At 41.6% G+C, this 21,332-nt stretch overlaps 1 protein-coding gene across 5 annotated transcripts in view; it reads right to left on the bottom strand.

Moving 5' to 3' along the window:
* The window catches only part of Clip1 (CAP-Gly domain containing linker protein 1), a 99,709-nt gene that overhangs the window by 25,457 nt on the left and 52,920 nt on the right, over positions 1-21,332 (bottom strand). For 4 of the 5 annotated variants that reach the window (XM_042668928.1, XM_042668924.1, XM_042668925.1 and 1 more), the window contains 8 exons: positions 19,168-19,284; positions 17,170-17,227; positions 16,590-16,673; positions 15,185-15,341; positions 12,239-12,404; positions 11,931-12,146; positions 5,152-5,268; positions 682-788 (listed from right to left, as the gene is read on the bottom strand). In XM_042668928.1, the coding sequence (XP_042524862.1) occupies positions 682-788; positions 5,152-5,268; positions 11,931-12,146; positions 12,239-12,404; positions 15,185-15,341; positions 16,590-16,673; positions 17,170-17,227; positions 19,168-19,284 (1,022 nt within the window). Of the gene's footprint in view, positions 1-681; positions 789-5,151; positions 5,269-6,335; positions 8,604-11,930; positions 12,147-12,238; positions 12,405-15,184; positions 15,342-16,589; positions 16,674-17,169; positions 17,228-19,167; positions 19,285-21,332 lie in introns of all 5 variants that reach the window. The other variant, XM_042668927.1, reaches the window with a different exon arrangement.

Below are 21,332 nucleotides of genomic sequence, written 5' to 3'. Positions count from 1 at the left end.
TCACGGTTTGAAGCCAGTCCAGGCAGGAAAGTCTGTGAGACAACTATCTCCAATTAACCACCAGAAAACCAGAAATGGTTCTGTGGCTGGGATAGTTCCCAGGTCCCGAGTTCAAGCACCATAAACCAAAACAAAACAAAAAAGTGTCATTTTCATCCAATGCCATAGTCCAAAGGCAAGGACACTTGGCTTGTCTCCAGTGTATAGTGGGGAGATGCACTTCATGAAGAAAAGGGATCCTGTAGTCCAACCCCAAGACACGCAGGGCTGATTCTGAAAACACTCACAGAAACATTTCTAGGGGCTGCAGATGTCTTCAGTGCCCAGCATAATCAAGGTGCTAGGTTCTCCCCTCAACACTGCAAGTATAAACATTTCTAACAAATTTTAGAGAGGTTACTTCCATTCCATATGACAAGATAACCTGAAACAAAGTTTCTGCAGTTTTATTTATTTATTTAGAGTCCGGTCATGGGGCCTGAACTCTGGGCCTGGCCGCTGTCCCTCAGCTCTTCAGCTCAAGGCGAGCGCTCTACCACTTGAGCCACAGCGCCATTTCTGACTTTTTCTGTTTATGTGGTGCTGAGGAAATAAACCCAGGGCCTCATGTATGCAAGGCAAGTTTTCCTTTTTGCAATTTAAAATAAGGGCCATAATTTCTTTCAAAGAACATAAACTTACATTTCTTTCTTGAATTCTTCCATTTTCTGATTCTCAACTGTTAGAAGCTCTTTTGATTTGTTCAGCTCTTCCACATTTTTCAGGTTGTTTTCTTTAAGTGTATCCAACTTAAATACCAAGAAAAAACAACACTTGATGAAATTATTTCATTTTCCAATGACTTGGCTGGATATTCAAACTATTCATAAAAACTGCATTTTAAAATAGATGAAATTAGTCACTTGTAAAACAAAGAAAAGGGGGAGTTCACCTAAGTGAAGAGATTATAAATAACAAGTCTGTTATAAATTCCAAGTCTCTTCCTTACATTTTCTGTTCACTTGGCTAAAATGTCAAACATAAATTAAAACAAAAGCTCTCTTTCATCTTGTGTACAATTCCCAGTACTTATCACAAAGCTTGATCCTAGCTATTCAGGAGGCTGAGATCTGAGGGTCACGGTGCAAAGCCAGACTGGGCAAGTAGTCTGTGAGACTCATCTCCAATGAACCACCAGAAAACTAGAAGTGGTGCTGTGGTTCAATGTGGTAGAGCATTAACCTGGAACAAAAGAGCTCAGGGACAGTGTCCAGGCCCCAACCCCAACCCCAAGTTCATAACTGACCCCCCCCCCCCAAAAAAAGGCAAGAAATAAACCACAAATCAGTGACAAAGGATTATTCCCTGTGATTAAACAAGACTCCTTCCCTTCCCTTCTCTATATATTAGTGATGCTGGATATATTTTTCCAGTGTTGGTACTAAAATTACATAATCCTTATTATAAAAATTATTTGAATTACCATATTGGTTGACTGTATAAAGTTTTAGGTATCCACCTGAACTTTAATATGAAGAGAAACAAGCCATATGAGACCAAAGGGATTTTGTACACATTTAGGTCCAGCACTTTCCTTAAGGGATACAGCTGGTGGAGGGTCTGGCCCCTGGTGAGGAAGCCAGGTATGTTGCTGGAATAGAAGGAGTGACTAAGGGGAAGCTTTTGCAGGTGCCTGGAGCTCAGCATGCAAAGCACCTGTCAAGGATGAAAGCTCAAAGAGGCTATTTATGACATGGCGTGATCCTAAGGTAAGACTCACTCTCTGGGCCTTGTGTCTTTGTCTTCTACAGCCAATAAAGAGAGTTCTCTCATATGCCACCAGCCAGGAATCTAGAAAGTGTCTTGTTAGTTTTAATACCACCAATTTCCTTTTAATGCCCTCCATCATCCCAAATTTATGATCAAGAAAAACAATATATCAATCAGATGCTGTTAGCTCACACCTGTAATCCTAGCTACTAGGGAGACTGAGATCTGAGGATCCAGGTTCAAAGCCAGCCTGGGGCAGGAAAATCGGTTAGACTCTTATCTCCAATTAGCCACCAGAAAACTGGAAGTGGCACTGTGGCTCAAAGTGGTAGAGTGCTAGCCTTGAGCAAAAAAGCACAGGGATAGCGTCCAGGCCCTAAGTTCAAGCCCCACAACCAGAAAAGAAAAAGAAAAAAAAGGAAAAGAAAAAGGAAATATCACAATGGCCCAAGATATGGTTCATGGTTCATCCAGACTTCTGGTCTGGCTACAACAGATGCACAATTCTCTCTGATCTCAACCTTAAAGGTTAGAGACATTTCCTAAACTTTTGTTCATACTGGCTTCAAATTTTGAATTTTTTTTTTTCTGGCTTGAAACTCAAGGCCTGGGCCACTGTCCCTGAGCACTTTTGCTCAAGGCTAGCACTCTATCACTTTTAGCCACAGCTCCACTTCTGATTTTCAGGTGAGTAATTAGATAGGAGTCTCATGGACCTTATTGCTTGGACTCGCTTTGAACCAAGATTCTCAGATCTCAGCCTCCTGAGTAGGTAGGATTACAGGAATGAGTGACCAGTGCCTGTCTTCCCTTATGATTTTTTAGTACTTTCTCTTTTTTTTCAGTACTGGGGTTTGAACTTAAGCCTTCAAGTTTTCTAAGCGGGCACTCACTGCCACGTGCTGGTTATTTCTGCACTGAAGATTTTCAAGATAAGGTCTTGCTTTATGTGTAGACTGTGCTCCTCATATTTTACTTCCCTTTTTTGCTGTATAACAGGTGCATGCAACAATAATCAGCCTTAGTTAACCTTGATCCCCCAATCTCTGTCTTCCAAGTAGCTAGGATTATAGATGTGAATCGTAAGTGTTTAGCTTGCTCCCCCTTACTTTCTCATACCAGGGATTGGATTTAGGGCTTCATGTCTATTTGGCTTGTTTGCTTGGCTGGTGTTCTACTACTTGGGCTCATACCTCCAGTATAGCTTTGTGCTATTTATTTTGGAGCTCAAGCCTTGTAGATCTTTTCTGCTTGGGTTGGCTTTGAACTGAAATCCTTTAGATCTCAGATTCCTATGTAGCTAGGATTATACCCATGAATCACCTGCACCTGGTCTCAGCTATTATGCATGCCAGTTCTGGGGTTTGAACACAGAGCCTGGGTTCTGCCCCTGAGCCTCTCTGTGCTCAAGGCTAGCACTCTGCCATTGATCCACAGCACCGCTTCCTGCTTTTTCTGAGTAGTTTATTGGAGATAAGAGTCTCTCATGGGGCTGAGAATGTGGCTTAGTGGAAGAGTGTTTGTCTAACATACATGAAGAACTCAGTACCACATAAACAGAAAAAGGTAGAAGTGGCGCTGTAGCTCAAATGGTAGAATGATAGTCTTTTGTTGTTGTTGGTCATGGGAACTTTGGGCCTGGGCACTGTCCCTCAGCTCTTCAGCTCAAGGCGAGCGCTCTACGCTTGAGCTACAGCGCCACTTCCAGTTTTCTAGTGGTTTATTAAAGAGTCTCATGGACTTTCCTGCCCGGGCTGGTTTTGAACAGAGATCCTCATATCTCAGCCTCCTGAGCAGCTAGGATTACAGGCCTGAGCCACCAGCGCCTGGCTAGAATGCTAGTCTTGAGCAAAGGAAGCTTAGGGACAGTGTCCAGGCAATGAGTTCAAGCCTCAGGAATGCAAAAACAAATAAAAACCTTTCACAGACTTTCCTGCCCAGGCTGGCTTCGAACTGTGATCCTCAGATCTTAGCCTCCTGAGTAGCTAGGATTACAGGCGTGAGCCAACTGGCACTTGGCAGTTTTTTTTGTTTTTTTTTTTTAATAAACTTGTCTTCTCATAGTATTGTCCATTTTGTTCACCCTATCATTACTTCAAAATGTCAGTGCCTTGGCAAAGTCACATAGGAGGCCTAGTCTTCATACAGTTATCCCATTTGGTCATCCCGTCTCTTGATCTACTTCTAAAACACCTTACTTTCCTGTGACTTAAAAAAATACGTGGGTGGGGGACTGGGAAGGTGGCTCAATGGTAGAGCACTAGCCTTGAGCTGAGGGACAGCGCCCAGGCCTGAGTTCAGGCCCATGACCGACAAAAAAAAAAACACACAAAACCTGGGTGGGAATATGGCTTAGTGTTAGAGTGTTTGCCTATCATGCATGAAGCCCTGCTGGGTTCGATTCCTCAGTACCACATAAACAGAAAAAGCCAGAAGTGGTGTTGTGGCTCAAGTGGCAGAGTGCTAGCCTTGAGCAAAAAGAAGCTTAGGGACAGTGTCCAGGCCCTGAGTGCAAGCTCCAGGCAAAAACAAAAACAAAAAACCTGAAAGTATACAGAAATTTATACACCCATTTCAGTGAGTCTGTCTGCTAGGGATTTAGGTAGAAGCTTTCCAAAAAGAGAAAAAGTTACTATGAGTTGGGAATGGGGAAACAGGAGAATTAGGGAATTATCCAAGAAGGAGAAGTATTACCTATGGATAGAACAGAAATACCTTCATGCCATAAATATGTCCAGTTCCAGAAGTCACTAATTACATAAAAGGGAATCTGTATTGAAGTAGGCCAAGAAAAGGCCTACATAAGGCTGGGAACGTGGCTCAGTGGTAGAGTGCTTGCCTTGTATGCACGAGGCCTTGGGTTCAATTCCTCAGCACCACATAAGCAGAAAAAGCCAGAAGTGGCGCTGTGGCTCAAGTGGTAGAGCACTAGCCTTGAGCTGAAGAGGTGAGGGACAGTACCTAGACCCATAGTTCAGGCCCCATGACTGACCAAGAAAAAAGAAAAAAAAGAAAAGGCCTACCTCAAGATCAGGGATGGAGACTGGAATTTAGTGGTTCCAATGTGTGAGGAGTTGAAGAAAAACAATGTGATACAAGATAAAGGTTACAGAAACTAGGAATGCCACCAGCACTTCCTGTCTAGTGCTATCATGAAATAATTACCTTTGACAGCCACACTATTAGGTTTCTCCCTCAATTCTTAAAGGTTGGTCCTACTAAATAAGTAATGAAGCAATCCGCTTTATTTAGTATATGGATGTGGCATGTATTAGACTCTAACACAGATCAAACCTGTATGAGTCCAGCATCAAAAATTTACACAGTCCTGAGTTAGTGATCAAACATTCCATGAAGCCGGTAAGCTGTTCTTTGTACAAAAAACCATTTAAATCTGATTACTTCGGTCTGTAGTTTTGCATTTGTTTGCTTGGTGTCCTCCAAGGAGGCCAGAGTTTCTGTCTTCTCTTTGGTCATCTGTTCCATTATCTGCATGGCATCTTCTGCAGTCTGAGCAGCCTAAGTACAAGAAAACACTGTGAGAAGGAGAATACCTTCCTGATGCCATCAGGCACAATCAGGCTATGCTGCTCAGGCAGCACTCAGCATCTGTGTGGCTAAGGGAGACACACAGAGGTCAAAGCCATCAACCCAACCCTAAAGCCAACAGACATGTGAAGGGTCTGTACTCTGAAGTAGAATAAAGTTACAAACCTTTTCCAGGCCATCTCTCAATAATTCATGTCCATATTCCTCTAAACCTACATCTAAGTTCCAAGTTACACTGGAAAGCTTGTTCTCATCATTCTGACTTACATTTGACAAGTCTCGTGGTAATAAAAAGTAATTCCCCATAGAGCTGAATGTTTCTTAATCACACTTATTGCACTAAGTTTAAAATACTATTCTTGATATTTCAAATTTAGGGCTTTTGAAATCATTCAATTTAGGATGATAATATTTGCACATAAAAACATAAATTATTTGGGCAATTATAATGTAAAGCTCAAGTGTTTCAAGAGAACTACTTAATTGAAAGTCTATGAGAGAAACTGTGGGTAATGAATTGTGGCTGTGAATAAAAAAGATGTGTACAGCTGGAAATAATGCATAATGGCTGCTAAATATTAAAAAATAATACCCTGCAGTTTCACTTGGTTTGTTATAGCAGTTATACTCAGCTATAGCTGGAGGTTTCAGTGGAGTCATCTAACTCCCAAAAGACACAATCAGACATTTAAAAGCCAAATAGCAGAAAACTGTACTTCAGTATGTTCCCATTCTACTACTGCTCTTAAGCTCTTAACAATCACAACTTTTTCAGTTTTCCATTAAATTAAAAAAGAATCTTTTTTATTCCCAGTTTGCCATTTTTTTCTAAATGGGGGAGAGACTACTGCAATTAGATATTTAGTAAAGAACTGTCCTTTCAGACTGCAACAAACAGCTGGAGACATATGAGCTATGAAGGGTCTGCACTGATTTAACTGAGTAGCAATGAGGGAAAAAAACCACGTAAGCTACTAATGTTAGTGCAGAGGGTTAGTAAGTAGTCCCAGTGTGCGATACTTGAACTCTCACTTTACCGTAAATGAATGAAGAGTCTCAAGCTCTCTAATTTTAAGGGTAAGCTTGCTCTTGTCTTTCCTCAAAGTACGGTTTTCACTTTGAGATTCTAGAAGGTTGGTTGAAATGTGGCTGTTGGTCTTGGCCAGCTGGCTAATCTCCTTCTGTAGGAGAAAGTAGTTTTCTTCCAGCTTCTCCTTCTCCTTCAGGAGCTCATCATTTCTCAGCATCATTTCTCTTTTCTCAGCCAGGATACTCTTGTTATCCTGTAGCACCTTGGCTCTGTCAGCCACAGCCACCTCATGGTTCAGCCGAAGATCTTCCAGGATCTTGGTGAGGCAGCTGTGGAGTTCCTGCAGTTCCAACTTGGACTTGGATAGAGCAGCAAAATCACTTTTCAGGGTCTCGATATTGGCAGCAAGTTGAGCTGTTTCCATGCTCAAGAGCTCCTTTTCCTTAATTATCTCTACCACTTGTTGTTCCAATTTGGTTTTTTCTTGCATTAGTACAAAATTCTCAGACTGAAGCTGTTCTGTACATACTCTTAACCCATCCACTTCCTGCTCCAAGAGCACCATTCTGCCATGAAGTTTATTGTTTTCATACAAGGATGACTCATTTTCCTTCACTCTGGCCTCTTTTTCCAGGATTAAAGACTGCTGTATTGTATGAATCTCTTCATTTAATTTCTGACATTCTTCTTGCAGGCTTAAACCATCCCTCAGCAATATGTTCTTTTCACAACAACAAGTCTTCAGCTCAGCATTCAAACTCTCCTTTGCTTGCATCATGTTGGTGTGTTCTTTTTCAAGATCCCTTTTGGCATTCTGAGCTTCTTTCAGCATTAAAGAGAGGTCACACTTACTGGCCTCTAGCTCTTGATTTTTCTGTTTTCTCTCCTGAAGCTCTTTCTTCAGAGCATCGATATTACCAAGTAGTTTCATCTTCTCCTGAACAATTATTCTTCGGCTTGCAGCCTCTTGCTCATACTTTCTTTTAAGGTCTCCTATGGCTTTGATGGAATTCTCTCTTTCTGAAAGTAAATCTCCAATTTGTACTTCTAGTGCCGATTTTTCTTTCAAGAGGCTGTCTTGCTGCTTTTTAAGCTTAGTAATTTTCTGACAAGCTATCTCCTTCTCAGAAGCTAGGCATGTGATTTTGTCATTGAGACTCATCTCAAGATGAGTGGCTTCTTCAGAGTGCTTGTTGAGTTTTTCAGTAATGAGACTATTTTCACTTAAAAGTTCTTCTTTCTCAGCCAGAAGCCTCCTCTCAGAGGCAGCCAGAGTCTCTTTCTCATGAAGAAGCTGGATGCACTCAGAGTCTGTGATTGCCCGGCTTGTCTTAATCTCTTCCAGGAGCTTTGTAAGACTTGCATTGGTAGCCTGAAGCTGCCTTGTCTCCAGCTCAGCCTTCCTCAGTGCTTTGCTGGCACAGTCCAGCTGTGTGCGCAGAGCATCAGCTTCAGTGCTGAGGAGCTGTTTGACCTGCAGGGCAGCCTCCAGGCTGGCACTCAGCTTCTCCTGACCCTGACGTAGTGTGTCCTTCTCAAGCTGCAGGTCTCTGTTGCTTTGGAGAAGGCTCTCTCGTTCTGCCTTTAGGGCCAGGCACATGTTGTCGAGGCTCAACTGCTTCTCAGCTGTTGACCTCTTCTCGGTTGTGAGCTCTTCAATCTCGTGGACTAAGGCTTTCTGATCCTTGACAAGCTCCTCGTAAGCACTCTGAAGTTTCTGAATGATGTCATCCTTGTCTTTCGTCAAGATAAGGTTTTCAGCAGAAAGCTTCTTGATCTGATCCTCCAGGTGGTCTTTCTCTACCCGAGCCCTCTCAGACATAGCTATGAGAGCATCTGTGCGGAAGTGGAGCTCCTCGATGAGCGTCTGCATGTGCACCTTGGAAGCTTGCAAAGAGTCATTTTCCACATTTATCTTCAAAAGTTCTTCCTGTGCAACGCTGATTTCTTTCAGCAGTTTTTCTCTCTCAATAGCCAAAGCTTCTTTATCAAGATGTTCTTGCTTGTAAAGCTTTTCAGCATCTTGCTTTTCTTTTAAAACTTTTTCCTTTTCTAAATTGAGAGTTTTGTTTGCTGACCATAGTTTCTGTTGGTCTTCCTGAAGCAAAGTTATTTTGGCCTCCATTTCTATCAACTTTGATAAAAGTGAACCTTTTTCTACCTTTAAAGCATTGCCTTCCTGTGCAAGAAGCTGCTTCTCTGATTTCAGACCCCTCAGCTCTTCTGACATTAGTTCAATTTCTTTTTTGGCTGATGTTAACAAATAAGTTAGCGACTACAGAAACACAAGATGGGAAGAATGGAAACAAAATGAAATCAAGCAGACAAATGCAAGCCCAAATAACTTAATGCAGAGTGTCAAACTTTAAATTTTCCACAGTAAGCTGCATAGAAACCATAAAATAACAAGAGGAAGAAACTGGAGAAACAGATCTCATAAAGGCATAATACAAAGCAAATTTAGCTTTGCAAAGTGCTTATTCACTTGCCTTATCTTTGGAACAACTTGTGAAATTATTCCTGATAACTCCCTACCAGAAGGAAATAGCATCCTGATTTTAACATCGGGGCTTAAGATTCTCTCCTGCCATTCCAATCGCCCCCACTATATCCATTGTAAAAAATATTCATAAGCCAAGCGGCCAGTGGCTCATGCCCATAATCCTAACTACTCAGAAGGTTGAGACCTGAGGACTGCAATTTGAAGCCAGCCCCAAGTAAGAAGTCTAAGATACTTTTAGCTCCAATTAACCATCAAAAAGCTTTAAGTGAAGCTCTGGCTCAAGTGGTAAAGTGCTAGCTTTGGACAAAAAAAGCTCAAGGACAGTACCCAGACTGACTTCAAGCCCCTGGACATACAACCCACGCTTCCTCCTCCCCTACTTCTCTCCCCCCGCCAGACACCACACAGACACACACACCTCATAGAAGAATTTGTAAAAATATAATTCTCAGACAAGGGTATAGTTTCAGTGGTAGAACACATGCTTAGTATGTATAAGGCTATAGGCTGCATCTGCAAAAAAAAAAAAAAATCCCCCCCACCATATAACTATCAAAACTAAATATATTTTAGCAAAAGGTAGTGGTTACAATGGGAATTAAATCACCTCTTTATAACTAACTGCAAGACCTTATTTCATAAAGTCACTGGGCTAAGATTGATCTAATCCTATCCTATCACACACACACACACACACACACACACACACACACACACACACACACACACACACACACACACACTTAAGTGCAGACTAATTTCTGGGCTTTGGTAACTAAAAATAAAGAATGGCCGGGCGCGGTGGCGCGCGCCTGTAATCCCAGCTACTCGGAAGGCTGAGCCCGGAGGATTGCTTGAGTCCAGGAGTTCTGGGCTGCAGTGCGCTATGCGATCGGGTGTCCGCACTATGCCGATCGGGTGTCCGCACTAAGTTCGGCATCAATATGGTGACCTCCCGGGAGCGTGGGGACACCAGGTTGCCTAAGGAGGGGTGAACCGGCCCAGGTCGGAAACGGAGCAGGTCAAAATAAAGAATGTTTTAAGTATTATTTACAAGATAATCTGACCCCAATGTCTATACTGGCACTGTCCAGAACTTTTTGTCCTGTACAGTAGTCATGTGACTACTAAGCACTTTCAATGTGTTGAATACAATTGAGGAGGTGGATTTGCAATTTTCTTTCTGTCAGTCATGGGGCTTGAACTCAAGACCTAAGTTATGTCCCTGAGCAATTTTTGCTCAAGGCTAGTGCTCTACCACTTTGAGCCATAGTGCCACTTCTGGTTTTCTGGCAGTTTATTGAAGAGAAGAGTACTTTCCTGGGAGGGCTGGTTTGAACCACGATCCTCAGATCTCAGCCTCCTGAGTAGCTAGGATTACAAGTGTGAACCACTAGAACCTGGCCTACAATTTTAAGATGCAACAAATCTAAAATTAACTTGTCTCATGGGGCTAGTGATTTTTGTATTAGACAGCAGAGTTACAGAACAGTGAGTTGTAAGCCAGGTTCACCAACTCTGTGACCTCCTGGAATGGAGTATGAATATTGTATAAACTTCCCTAAGGTAATAAGACAATCAGATAATAAGGTAATAAGTTAATCAGATTCTCCAGAGTTTATACAACATTAAACTTTACTATAATCCAACACGCACATGGCAACTTCTGGAGGGAAAGAGTTCTGACATTTTAATGAAATGACTTCTAAACAAACCACCAGATAAAAATCAGCAAAACCTCACACCAACAACTACAATGCTGTGGTTTGGCCAGGCAATAACATTTCAAACATTTACAAAATTAGAGTTTATTCCCATAAAGGGAACCCACAGACAATAGATCCAGGAATCATATCCACCATTAAATGGCTCATCAAATTAGAGGTGGGCTTTTGTTGTTTGTTTTGTGTCATTCCTGAATCTTGAACTCAGGGTCTGAGCATACTGTCCCTTTGCTCTTTTGCTTAATTAAGGTTAGCTCGCTAGCACTTTGAGCTATAGCTACACTTCTGATTTTCTGGTGGTTAATTGGAGATGAGTTCCACAGGAAAAAAAGAGTGCCACAGACTTTCCTACCTAGGTTGGCTTCAAACCATGATCCCCGGATCTCAGTTTCCTGAGTAGCTAGGACTACAGGTGTGAGTGACTAGCACCCAGCACTGGAGGTGTTTTTAAGAGGAGAGAAGAGAAAGTCCTGATTGGCAGGATGTGGAAGACAGAAGCCGCAACCTCTAACATGTGTGCCCAGGTTCATTTATTTAACAGATAGTTCTGGAGGCAGAAACCAGGGCCTGCTAATAATGCTAGGCAAATTCTCAATGTCTGAACTACCTACTGTCTACAACAGCAGGAGTTTAGTGAGACTAGATTCAAGTTGTTTTCATCATTTCTTACTACTAAATGCATAATAAACATTTCTGTAACACATCAAAAATAAAAATAAGTATTTACCTTTCCTTAAACAATAAAAAGTAAAATAATGGTAGAAAGCTTATATTTTCTGAAGTTATTAGAGTTAAAGCACCACATACTGAAACTCAACATTCTACGCCTTAACTAATAAGATACTTCTTGGGTCCTTGATTCCAACTTTCTTGGCACTAAGTTCACAGAGGCTTTCTGGGCCCACACAAAAGTCTTCTCCATAGTTTTCGCTTTAGGCTCTTCTTACAAGAGTCCTATTCATTCAGTGGTCTCTGCCTTCTGCTTTCTGTAGTTTGTCTTTCCTAAACCCAGGGGTAGCAGCATGTTCAGCCAAGACTACAGGAAGATGCTTTCCCACCCACACCAGAGTCTACTGCAAGCAAGCCAACAGAGCTCAGACAACAAGAGGCTATGTGACGAGGACAAACAGCACAGGGGTAGTGATGGCTATCAGGCACACCTGTAGCTATCACCATCTCTAAGAAGGAAGAGCAGCTGACAAAAACATTTGAGACCATAGGAAATTCCATTCACCATCCACCTGACACCTAGTAATTATCATTTGTGAGGACAAGTCAATGGGTCTCGTTTGCTGCTACTTTCTAAGCCTTGGTGCAGAACTCAAGCAAGCAATAACACAGTTGCACATAGCTGTACCACTTCTCTCAGACTTACTTTGGCTTTATCGGCCTGTGTTTTCAGTTCCTCCATCTCCTGCATCAAGCCTCTGTTCTCCTCCTGCGCAGTCCTCAGCTTCTCCTCTGTGTCCAACAGTATCTTCTGGAGGTTCTGCAGGATTTCTTCATGCTTTGTTTGCATATCGGAACTGGCTTTTTCATACCTGGCTTTCAGATCCTGACACTGGTTGTGGCTTGTTTCCATTTTCTTTTCCTGCAGAATCCCCAAAGCCATGAGTGTCATTTGGCCATCCATGGACCCCCTGCTCTCCTTATAACAAACAGTTCCACGTATTCCCTCCTTACCAGGTCCAACAATTTTTCTTCTAATCCTTTCTTTTCTTCTTCATGCTTTTTGGCTGTTTCCTGCTGGCTCTGTTCAGCTTTAAGAGTTATTTCCCCAATATTTTTCTGCAGAAAACTTGCATTTTCATTAGCCTTTGTAAGTTTTAGCTGTAATTCTTCTACACATCTAAAACAAAATTCAATGAGATATCAGATTTTTTCATAAAAATGTCTTAAACTTAAGAATTATATTAGAGGGGCTGGGAAGGGGGCTCAATGACAGAGTGCTTGCCTTGCATGTATGAGGCCCTGGATTATATTCCTTAGCACCACATAAGCAGAAAAACTTGAAAGTGGTGCTGTGGCTCAAGTGGTAGAGCGCTAGCCTTGAGCTGAAGAGCTGAGGGACAGAACAAAGGGTTCAGGCCCCAGGACCACAAAAAAAAAAAAAAAAAAAAAGAATTATATTAGAAACAATTTGGTTTTTTGGCCAGTCCTGGGGCTTGAACTTAGGTCTTAAGACTTTTTTGCTCAAGGCTAGTACTCTACCACTTGAGCCACAGTACCACTTTGAGCTGTTTCTGTTTATGTGGTACTGAGGAGTCGAATCTAGGGATTCCTGAATGCTAGGCAAGCACTCTACCACTAAGCCACATTCCTAGTCCCTTTTTTTTTTTTTTTTTTTTTTTGAGAAAGGGTCTCACCATGCAACCTAGGTTGGTCAAAAACTTCCTTTGCAGCCCAAACGAACCTCAAACTTACAATTCTCCCATTTCAGTCTCTTGAATGCTGGGATTATAGGTATGTACCACCATGCCCACAAGAAATACACTTTTTTTTTGTGTTGGTCCTGTTGCTTGAACTCAGGGCACTGGGCATTGTCTCAGTTTTTAAGCTCAAGCGTAGTATCTATCATTTAATCCACAACTCCACTTCTGGCTTTTTGACAGTTAATTGGTGATAAGAGTCTCACAGACTTTCCTGCCAGAGCTGGCTCTGTACCATAATCCTCAGATCTCAGCCTCCTGAGTAGCAAGGATTACAGGTATACACCACCAAGAACAACAATTTATTAATGGTTATATAATTTGTGAAACAACTGGTTATATAATTTGAGTAATAATCCCTGAAATCAAGGCAGATAAAAAAAAATGACTTGCCTGAAGAATAATTTTAACAACTGTGGTAGTTAAACATTATTCAGAGTAACAACTATTACACTGTGAAAGTGAATGTTTATTGTCTTATATTAGTATATCAATAAGGAAAAATGATGGGTCTGGGAAGGTGGCTCAGAGGTAGAGCGCTTGCCTTGCATGCATGAGGCCCTGGGTTCCATTCCTTAGCACCACATAAGCAAAAAAGAAAAAAAGCCGGAAGTGGTGCTGTGGCTCAAGTGGAGAGCGCTAGCCTGGAGTTGAAGAGCTGAGGGACAGCGCCCAGGCCCAGAGTTCAGGCCCCACAACCGGACCCCACCCCAAAAAAAATAAATAAATAAGGAAAAATGAGTGAAAAATATACTAAAGGAAATAGAATTGAGGGAAATGGTGGAGCATTTGCATGTTTGAGGCGCTGAATTGAATCTTCAATACCACACACACACACACACACACACACACACAAAATTAAAAATAGCTGTGTGCCAGTGGTTGATGCCTGTAATCCTAGCTACTCAGGAGACTGAGATCTGAGGATCATGGTTCAAAGCCAGCCCAGGCAGGAAAGTCTGTGAGACTCTTATCTCCAATTAACCAACAGAAAACCAGAAGTGGCACTGTGGCTCAAGTGGTAGAGTGCTAGCATTGAGTTGAAGAGCTGAGGGACAGTGCCCAGGCCCAGAGTTTAAGCCCCACAACTGACCAAAAAAAAAAAAAGAAGAAGAAGCCGAGTACCAGTGGCTCACCCTGTAATCCTAGCTACTCAGGAGGCTGAGATCTGAGGATCGCGGTTCAAAGCCAGCCCGGGCAGGGAAGTCCGTGAGACTCTTATCGCCAATAAACCACTAGGAAACCAGAAGTGGTGCTGTGGCTCATACGGTAGAGTGCCTGCCTTGAGCTCAAGAGCGCAGGACAGAGCCTAAGCCCAGAGTTCAAGCCCCACAACCGACAAAAAAAAGGAAAAAAAGAAAGAAAAAGAAAAAGTAAAAATAAAAGAAGGGCACCAATATATATATATATATATATATATATATATATTTTTTTTTTTTTTTTTGTCAGTCGTGGGGCTTGAACTCTGGGCCTGGGCGCTGTCCCTCTGCTCTTCAGCTCAAGGCGAGCGCTCTACCACTTGAGCTACAGCGCCACTTCCGGTTTTCTGGTGGTTTATTGGAGATAGGAGTCTCACGGTCTATTCCTGCCCGGGCTGGCTTTGAACCGAGATCCTCAGATCTCAGCCTCCTGAGTAGCTAGGATTACAGGCGTGAGCCACCAGCGCCCGGCTGGGCACCAATATATTTTGATGAGAGATAGGCAAAGTCCATTTTAGAATGTTAAGCAGTTAAGTACACAATAAAGCAATAACAGGAAGAAACAGAAGGTAGGGACATGTAGTTTAGCTCAGTGGCAGAATGCTTGCCTCATATATGCAAGGAACTGGGTTCAATCCCAGCATTACAAGCACAAAAGCAAGAGCAAAATCAAGGGAAAGAAGGAGGGAGATAGGAAAGTATAAAAGACAACAACCCTGGGGCTGGGAATGTGGCTCAGTGATAGAGTGCTTGCCTAGCATGCATGAAGGCCTGTGTCTGATTCCTTAGCACTACATACACAGAAAAAGCTGGAAGGGCACTATGACTCAAGTGGTAGAGCACCAGCCTTGAGCAAAAGCAGCTGAGGGACAGTGCCCAGGCCCAAAGTTCAAGTCCCATGATTGGCTGGGGGAGAGGGAGGGGAAGAGACAACAACCCAGAGCCTATGCCTTCTCAATATCTAGACACCGCCAAGCCTAACCATCAACATATCTACATACCTTTCTTTCAGACGCAACTCATCATTCATTTTTGTCAGCTGAGAAGAATTATCTCCTGACATCTTCATTATTTCTGCAATGTCATTTTCCAGTTTTTCCTTCGCCTTTGTCAATTGTTCTTCTCTTTCATCCTGCTCTCTAAATTTGGCCTCCATATCTGAATACACAAAAATAGCACTTCTGACCAAGATGCATTGTACTCATAACATACCTTACAGAACTGTAACTTCTTTGTACAACTACTTAATAATAAAATTTATAAAAATAGCACCTCTGTATTAAGAGCAAGAAACATTTATTGGATACATCTTGCACTAGGGATATTGGCAGGTGCCAATCCCTAACCCTCAAGGAAATCACACTTTAGCAAAGACAAGACACCAAAAGGATAAAGAATAATGTAACAGAGATAAGTGCTAAGAGAGAAAAAATGAAAGAAGGGGAAAGACATGCAGATCTTAGAAGTAGCCCCTCTGAAATAAGTGACACTTAAGTGAATATATGAAACAAAGGAGGGAAGATAGAAAGGCAAAGGCAAAAGCTGTGGGGCAGAACCATGACTAAAGTGTCCCTATCACCAGGAGGTGGATGTGGCCAGAGTGGAATGAGCAAGGGGAAGGACAGTCTAGGTTGAAATCCTCCAGGCAATGGGGCTTGATGAGGGTAAGACAGAGTGAGATGGGAACTACTGAACAATCTTGGGCAGAGAAGTGACATGATCTGACTGCAGCTATGATTTTAAGAGGCAGCAAGAGGATCCATGGAAAGTTCAGGAACAGACTCGGCTACAGAGCCTTCCTCAAAATAAAATTCTAAAAAAGATAAAAAGGATCACTCAATCTGCTGTGTTGAGTACAGAAGGAAGTGGGAGCAAAGACAGGAAGTGAATGATCAGCTGTTAAGGTTACTCATATATAAGATCCTTTTGACTTGGATCAAAGATAGCAGGAGTGGCCATGTGCCAGTGGCTCATGAGCCTGTTATCCTAGCTACTCAGAAGGTTGAGATCTGAGGATCATGGTTCAAAGCCAGCCCGGGCAGGAAAAGTCCGGGAGATTCTTATCTCCAATTAACCACCAGAAAACCAGAAGTGGCACTGTGGCTCAAGTGGCCTTGAGTGATGGCCTTGAGCTGAAGAGCTGAGGGACAGTACCCAGGCCCAGAGTTCAAGCCCCATGGCCGACAAAAAAGAAAAGATAGCAGGAGTGATGGGATGTGTTAAATTCTCTTTTTGAAAACAGAAACGAGGACTTGCTGAGAATTACAGATCTCAAATATTATATAACCATAATGAGTGAAGCAGTTATGCCTGTATAGTAGATCAGTTATTCTAACAAATGACAACTATCTCAATCCTAGCAAACCTACTGTACATAATCATTAGTCACCAGAGAAATCTCCTTACCTGTTAAATTTTCTTTCAACTTCTCCAATTCAGAAGACAGCATGTTAAACTCTTCTTCCTTTTTGTGTAATTTATTTACAGTTTCTATTTAAGATAAAGTTGAAAGTTTAATGTGTTTCATATTTAAGTCACTAGAACTTGTCTGACTTACAACCCAATCAAATCATACACTTGTGAGACCTAAGAAGACAGGAATACTAAAAAGTCCCATTAAGAAGCACACCTGTGTACACCACTAATGAAGCAAGTAAGCCTCTCTGCCACCTCCCCACAGCTGTATGCCAAACAGGCCCAGGCATGCCTTTTTCACATATCTCTTATTCCAATTGAAATTCAAGAGAGCTGTCAATGATGAAAGCTTAACTAATACATTCCCCAGGAATACTTACATTTTAATATGGAACAAGAGAAGAAAGAATTAGGAGTTTGAGGCTTCTGGAAGCCTATGGAATGCAATATTCCTGCGTGCTGCAAAATTTAGGACTGTGAGACTTGACTACAGGTAGTGTCTATTCTGCACTCAAGAGAGCAGCCACAGTGAGAGCAAGACATGTTCTGTTCTGACTTCAGTAAAACATACCTTGCATACTTTTCTGAACAGTGACTGCCTCTTCTGAAGCATCAGCAAACTTTTCTTTCTAAAGAGAAAGAACCAGATATTCACAATATAAGGATTTCAAAGCATTAAGATAAAGAGTGTCTACTGGTAGTAACTACAATACTATTTACTTTTTGTGCCTGATTTTGTTTTGTTAAATTAACATACTTAACTAATTAACTACCAAATGCATACAGTACAATGCGCATATATGCATTTATAATTTGTGCATGTGCTGTGTGTATGAACATGCATGTATGCCTATATACACATGTATGAACATGTACACTTGCATAAGTATACACAAGTACATGTAATACAGTGGTGCATGTGCAAGCTTTGTCATGGTGCTGACCCTCTAATAGCGACCTTCTCTTCAGAAATCTTCCTGAGACAACAGAGTTCTGGATTTCCGGCCCCCCTCCCCCATTTTTTCCAGAGCTGAGGACTGAACTCAGATCTTGTACTTGTGCCAGGCAAATTTTCTTCCACTGAGCTAAATCCCCAATGCTGAATTTTTTATATTTCTGAGAAGTTTTATATTCTGAGAAGCTTGAACTAGATTTGAGTCTTAGCGTATTATGAACCTGAGTCCACAATTTTTTAAACTGAAAAGGTTCACAGGTTAAGGACATCAAAACACAGAATGGCGATTCCCAAGCCAATTTTTCCTCAAAATGTAATAGCAAAAATATTATATACCAGACTGTCTAGCAGAACTTTCTGCAATGGTGAAATGTTCTCTACGAACCCATGGTCACACATGGCTACTGAGCACTTATAATTTGCTAGTGCATCAGAGAAATAGAATTTTGAATTTTACTTAAATAATTGAAATAGCTACCACTGAACAACACAACTATATGATTACCAGGCTTAAACTCTGGGCCTGAGTTGCTGTCCCTTAGCTCTTCAGCTCAAGGCAAGCACTTTACCACTTGAGCCACAGTACCACTTCTGGTTTTCTGATGGTTTATTGGAGATAAGGGTCTCACAGAGTTTCCTGCCCTGGCTGGCTCTGAACCGTGATCCTCAGATCTCAGCCCTCTGAGTAGCTACAATTAAAGGCCTAAGCCACTGGCACTCAGCCACTAAGTTTTTTTTTTTTAAAGTATTCACCTTGATCCACCACTGTCATTAGCAAAAACATCTAGTAAGTTGAGAGATGCAAAGTAAGTGGAGGAAGTATGGTTTCTCCTATCTAGTTTCTCTGTAAGCTTATATCTTTCCTCTCCATGCTACAGGGGGACCACAGTTCACAATTCACAATGATCAGCCTTATACAAAGTTGGGTTTTGATGTAAAAAAATTGGAAAGGAAAATGTTGAGGAAAGATTTTTTAAAAATGTCTCTCTAGGAAAAAAAATAAATATAGAAAGGAAAAGTAATTTCCTAAGGTATAAGACAATTAAGCTTTAAATACATGATATAACATCCTGCCTCATCAACAGATTGCCCTGAGCCCAAGATGGCGGGTGTGGGGAGTGGGGTGAAGAGATGGGAGTGGGGTGCCTGGTCCCCAAAGTCAACATGAATGAAACCCAACCATGCTAGATGTGTAACTGTGATTGTCTGTGTTCAGTAAAACTGATCAATGACGTTTCAAAGCAGTGCTCAATCAGAGGCAAGGAAAAGATTAAAAGAAGAAAGGAAAGTAATACCTACCTTTACTGCTAGTGAGTCCTGATCAGATTCCCCTGAAGGTCTGTTTGGTTGTTTGGCTGGCTTTTGTTTATTGAGACTGGGTCTCACTATGAAACTGAAGTTGGCCTCAAATTCTCGATCCTCCTGTCTCAGCCTCCCAAGTGCTAAGATTACAGGCATGCTCCCACAGTTATTTATCAGTCAGTAACTAATGTACTCAATTTAAATCAAGATTTTGAAGGAGAAAAGAAATAGCTGCAGTATCTCTTTATGGACTTTTTTTTAAACAGGAAATAGCCAGAAACCCTGATTTTCAGATACCCAACAGGTACTTACCAAAATATGAAGTTCTTTTTCCAAAGCCTCTTTGACTTGGCTGACTTCACTCAAATTGTCCTGAAGGTTAGTAAGCTTTAGCTCTTGCCCCTGGAGCTCTTTGGTAATGCTACTAGCCTAACATACAGAATTACATGGTATAGAAGCAAATGAATGAAAAGGAAACAAAAAAGAATGATAAAGAAAAACAAACAAATGTAAAAAAAAAATCTATGAGAAACAAACACAACAAAACAAAACTGAAAGGAATAAAAAGTTTTTTTTTTAATTCTAAGAATCCAGTAACTTTTTAAAGAATCAATTCTAGATATGATTGTCTAATGGCTATTTTTAGAAAGTTAAAGATACATTTCAATACTTGGCCCATTTTATTTCTAGAGTTCAAAAATCTTAATGCTAGGGATATAAAGAGCCATGCTTGTTAGCACGCTCAAGGGCTCTAGGCTCATTACTCAATTCCCTCCTCCCCAAAGTCCTTAAGATAGAAATGGCGGGTATATTATAAGAGTATTTTGGGGGGGGGGGGGGTCAGTCATAGGGCCTGAACTCTGGGCCTGGGCGCTGTCCCTCAGCTCTTCAGCTCAAGACTAGCGCTCTACCACTTGAGCCACAGTGCCACTTCCAGATTTCTTGGCTTATGTGGTGCTGAGGAATGGAACCCAGGGCCTCATGCATGCAAGGCAAGCACTCTACCACTGAGCCACCTTCCCAGCCCTAGTGGTCTGTATTATTCACCATACTTTTGGCATATAAAATATTTAAAATTTTTAAATATACTAGAAAATAGCCATCAGAACTCAGTTTTCATTTTTTTTTGGGGGGGGTTGGTTGTGGGGCTTGAATTCAGGGCACTGTCCCTGAGCCTCTTTGGGCTCAAGGCTAGCACTCTACCATTTGAGCCACAGCACCAGTTTTCAATGGTTAAATGGAGATAAGAGTCTCACAGGGACTTTTCTGCCTGGACTGGCTTTGAACTGTGATCCTCAGATCTCAGTTTTCTGAGATCTGGGCCTGAGCCACCAGTGTCCAGCTCATTAAATCTTGATATGAAAAAGCAGCCCAACCATCAGCTACAGAGTCTCTTCTGATTAACTTTTGTTTTAACTGGTATTTCAGAATCACATGAGGAAATCAGAGAAAAATTTCCTGTAACTAGTTTTGCTATTTGTCCTCATCTGTCCATCGTAACACTTCCATCTCTGCCATTAGAGCAGCTTGTCTTGCAGAAAGCTCACAACAGTCAGCATCAGAATAAGTACCTCAACTAGTGACAGGACTGGGAGAAAAACCTCAATCAAGTGACTTTCCTTAAAAGCACTTGTTATGCTATCAGCGAACGTTGTGTATGCTCCCCCATGCCTTGACAAAATGTACTTAACCAGTTGTCCTTCAAATATACTTTTTTTTTGTCCCAGTGCCAGGACTTAATTCAGGTTCTGGATGCCTTCCCTTAGTGTTTCTGCTCAAGGCTGGTGCTCTACCACTTGAGCCATAGCTCCATTTCCCAGATTTTCCTCAAAAAGAGGATATTGTCTTCAATGTGGCATGTAAGAAACTCCAATGAAAACAAAGTAGGAATGCAAAAGCCACTGGGCTCTTGACCTTTCATCTGCTGTGAAAGTTACTCATCACACTGTGTTAATTTACAGTAGTTGAAAACAGAGTTCTTATTACACTTTTATATGATGTGGGTGTAAACAAAAGAAATGACTTCATATGATTTGGGGTTTTTTTTTTTGAAACATAGTCTTGCTGAATAATCTGAGGCTTTAAATTTACAATCCGTTTGCCTCAGTCTTCTGAATGCTGAGATCACAGGCATGAACCACCATGCCAGCCAATCTTATGAATTTCGATGTCACTCACAAATTTACCTTAACACCAGGGTCTCAGGGAATTCTCTGAGACATTAAGCTTAAACAGAGGCCAACCTCACTACCCAGGGATAAAGTAACCAGATTCTAGGACATCAATATAAATCCACATCTGATCAGACCATTATTTTCTCTAATCTCCTCAGATGAAACCATATTGAGATCCTTAGAAGATACTCAACTGGATGGGCCATGCAATTTGTTTCCATGAAATCAGCAATTTGGGGTGAATGACCTCAACTCAAAAGTAACAACGCAAAACAAGAATAACAACAGAAAAGAAAAGAAAGG

This window comes from Dipodomys spectabilis, unplaced genomic scaffold, assembly GCF_019054845.1.
Source record: "Dipodomys spectabilis isolate Male_0828 unplaced genomic scaffold, ASM1905484v1 ptg000480l, whole genome shotgun sequence".
NCBI lineage: Eukaryota > Metazoa > Chordata > Mammalia > Rodentia > Heteromyidae > Dipodomys > Dipodomys spectabilis.
Note: the sequence above shows the minus strand (reverse complement) of the source record. Positions and strands in the feature narration are given on the sequence as shown.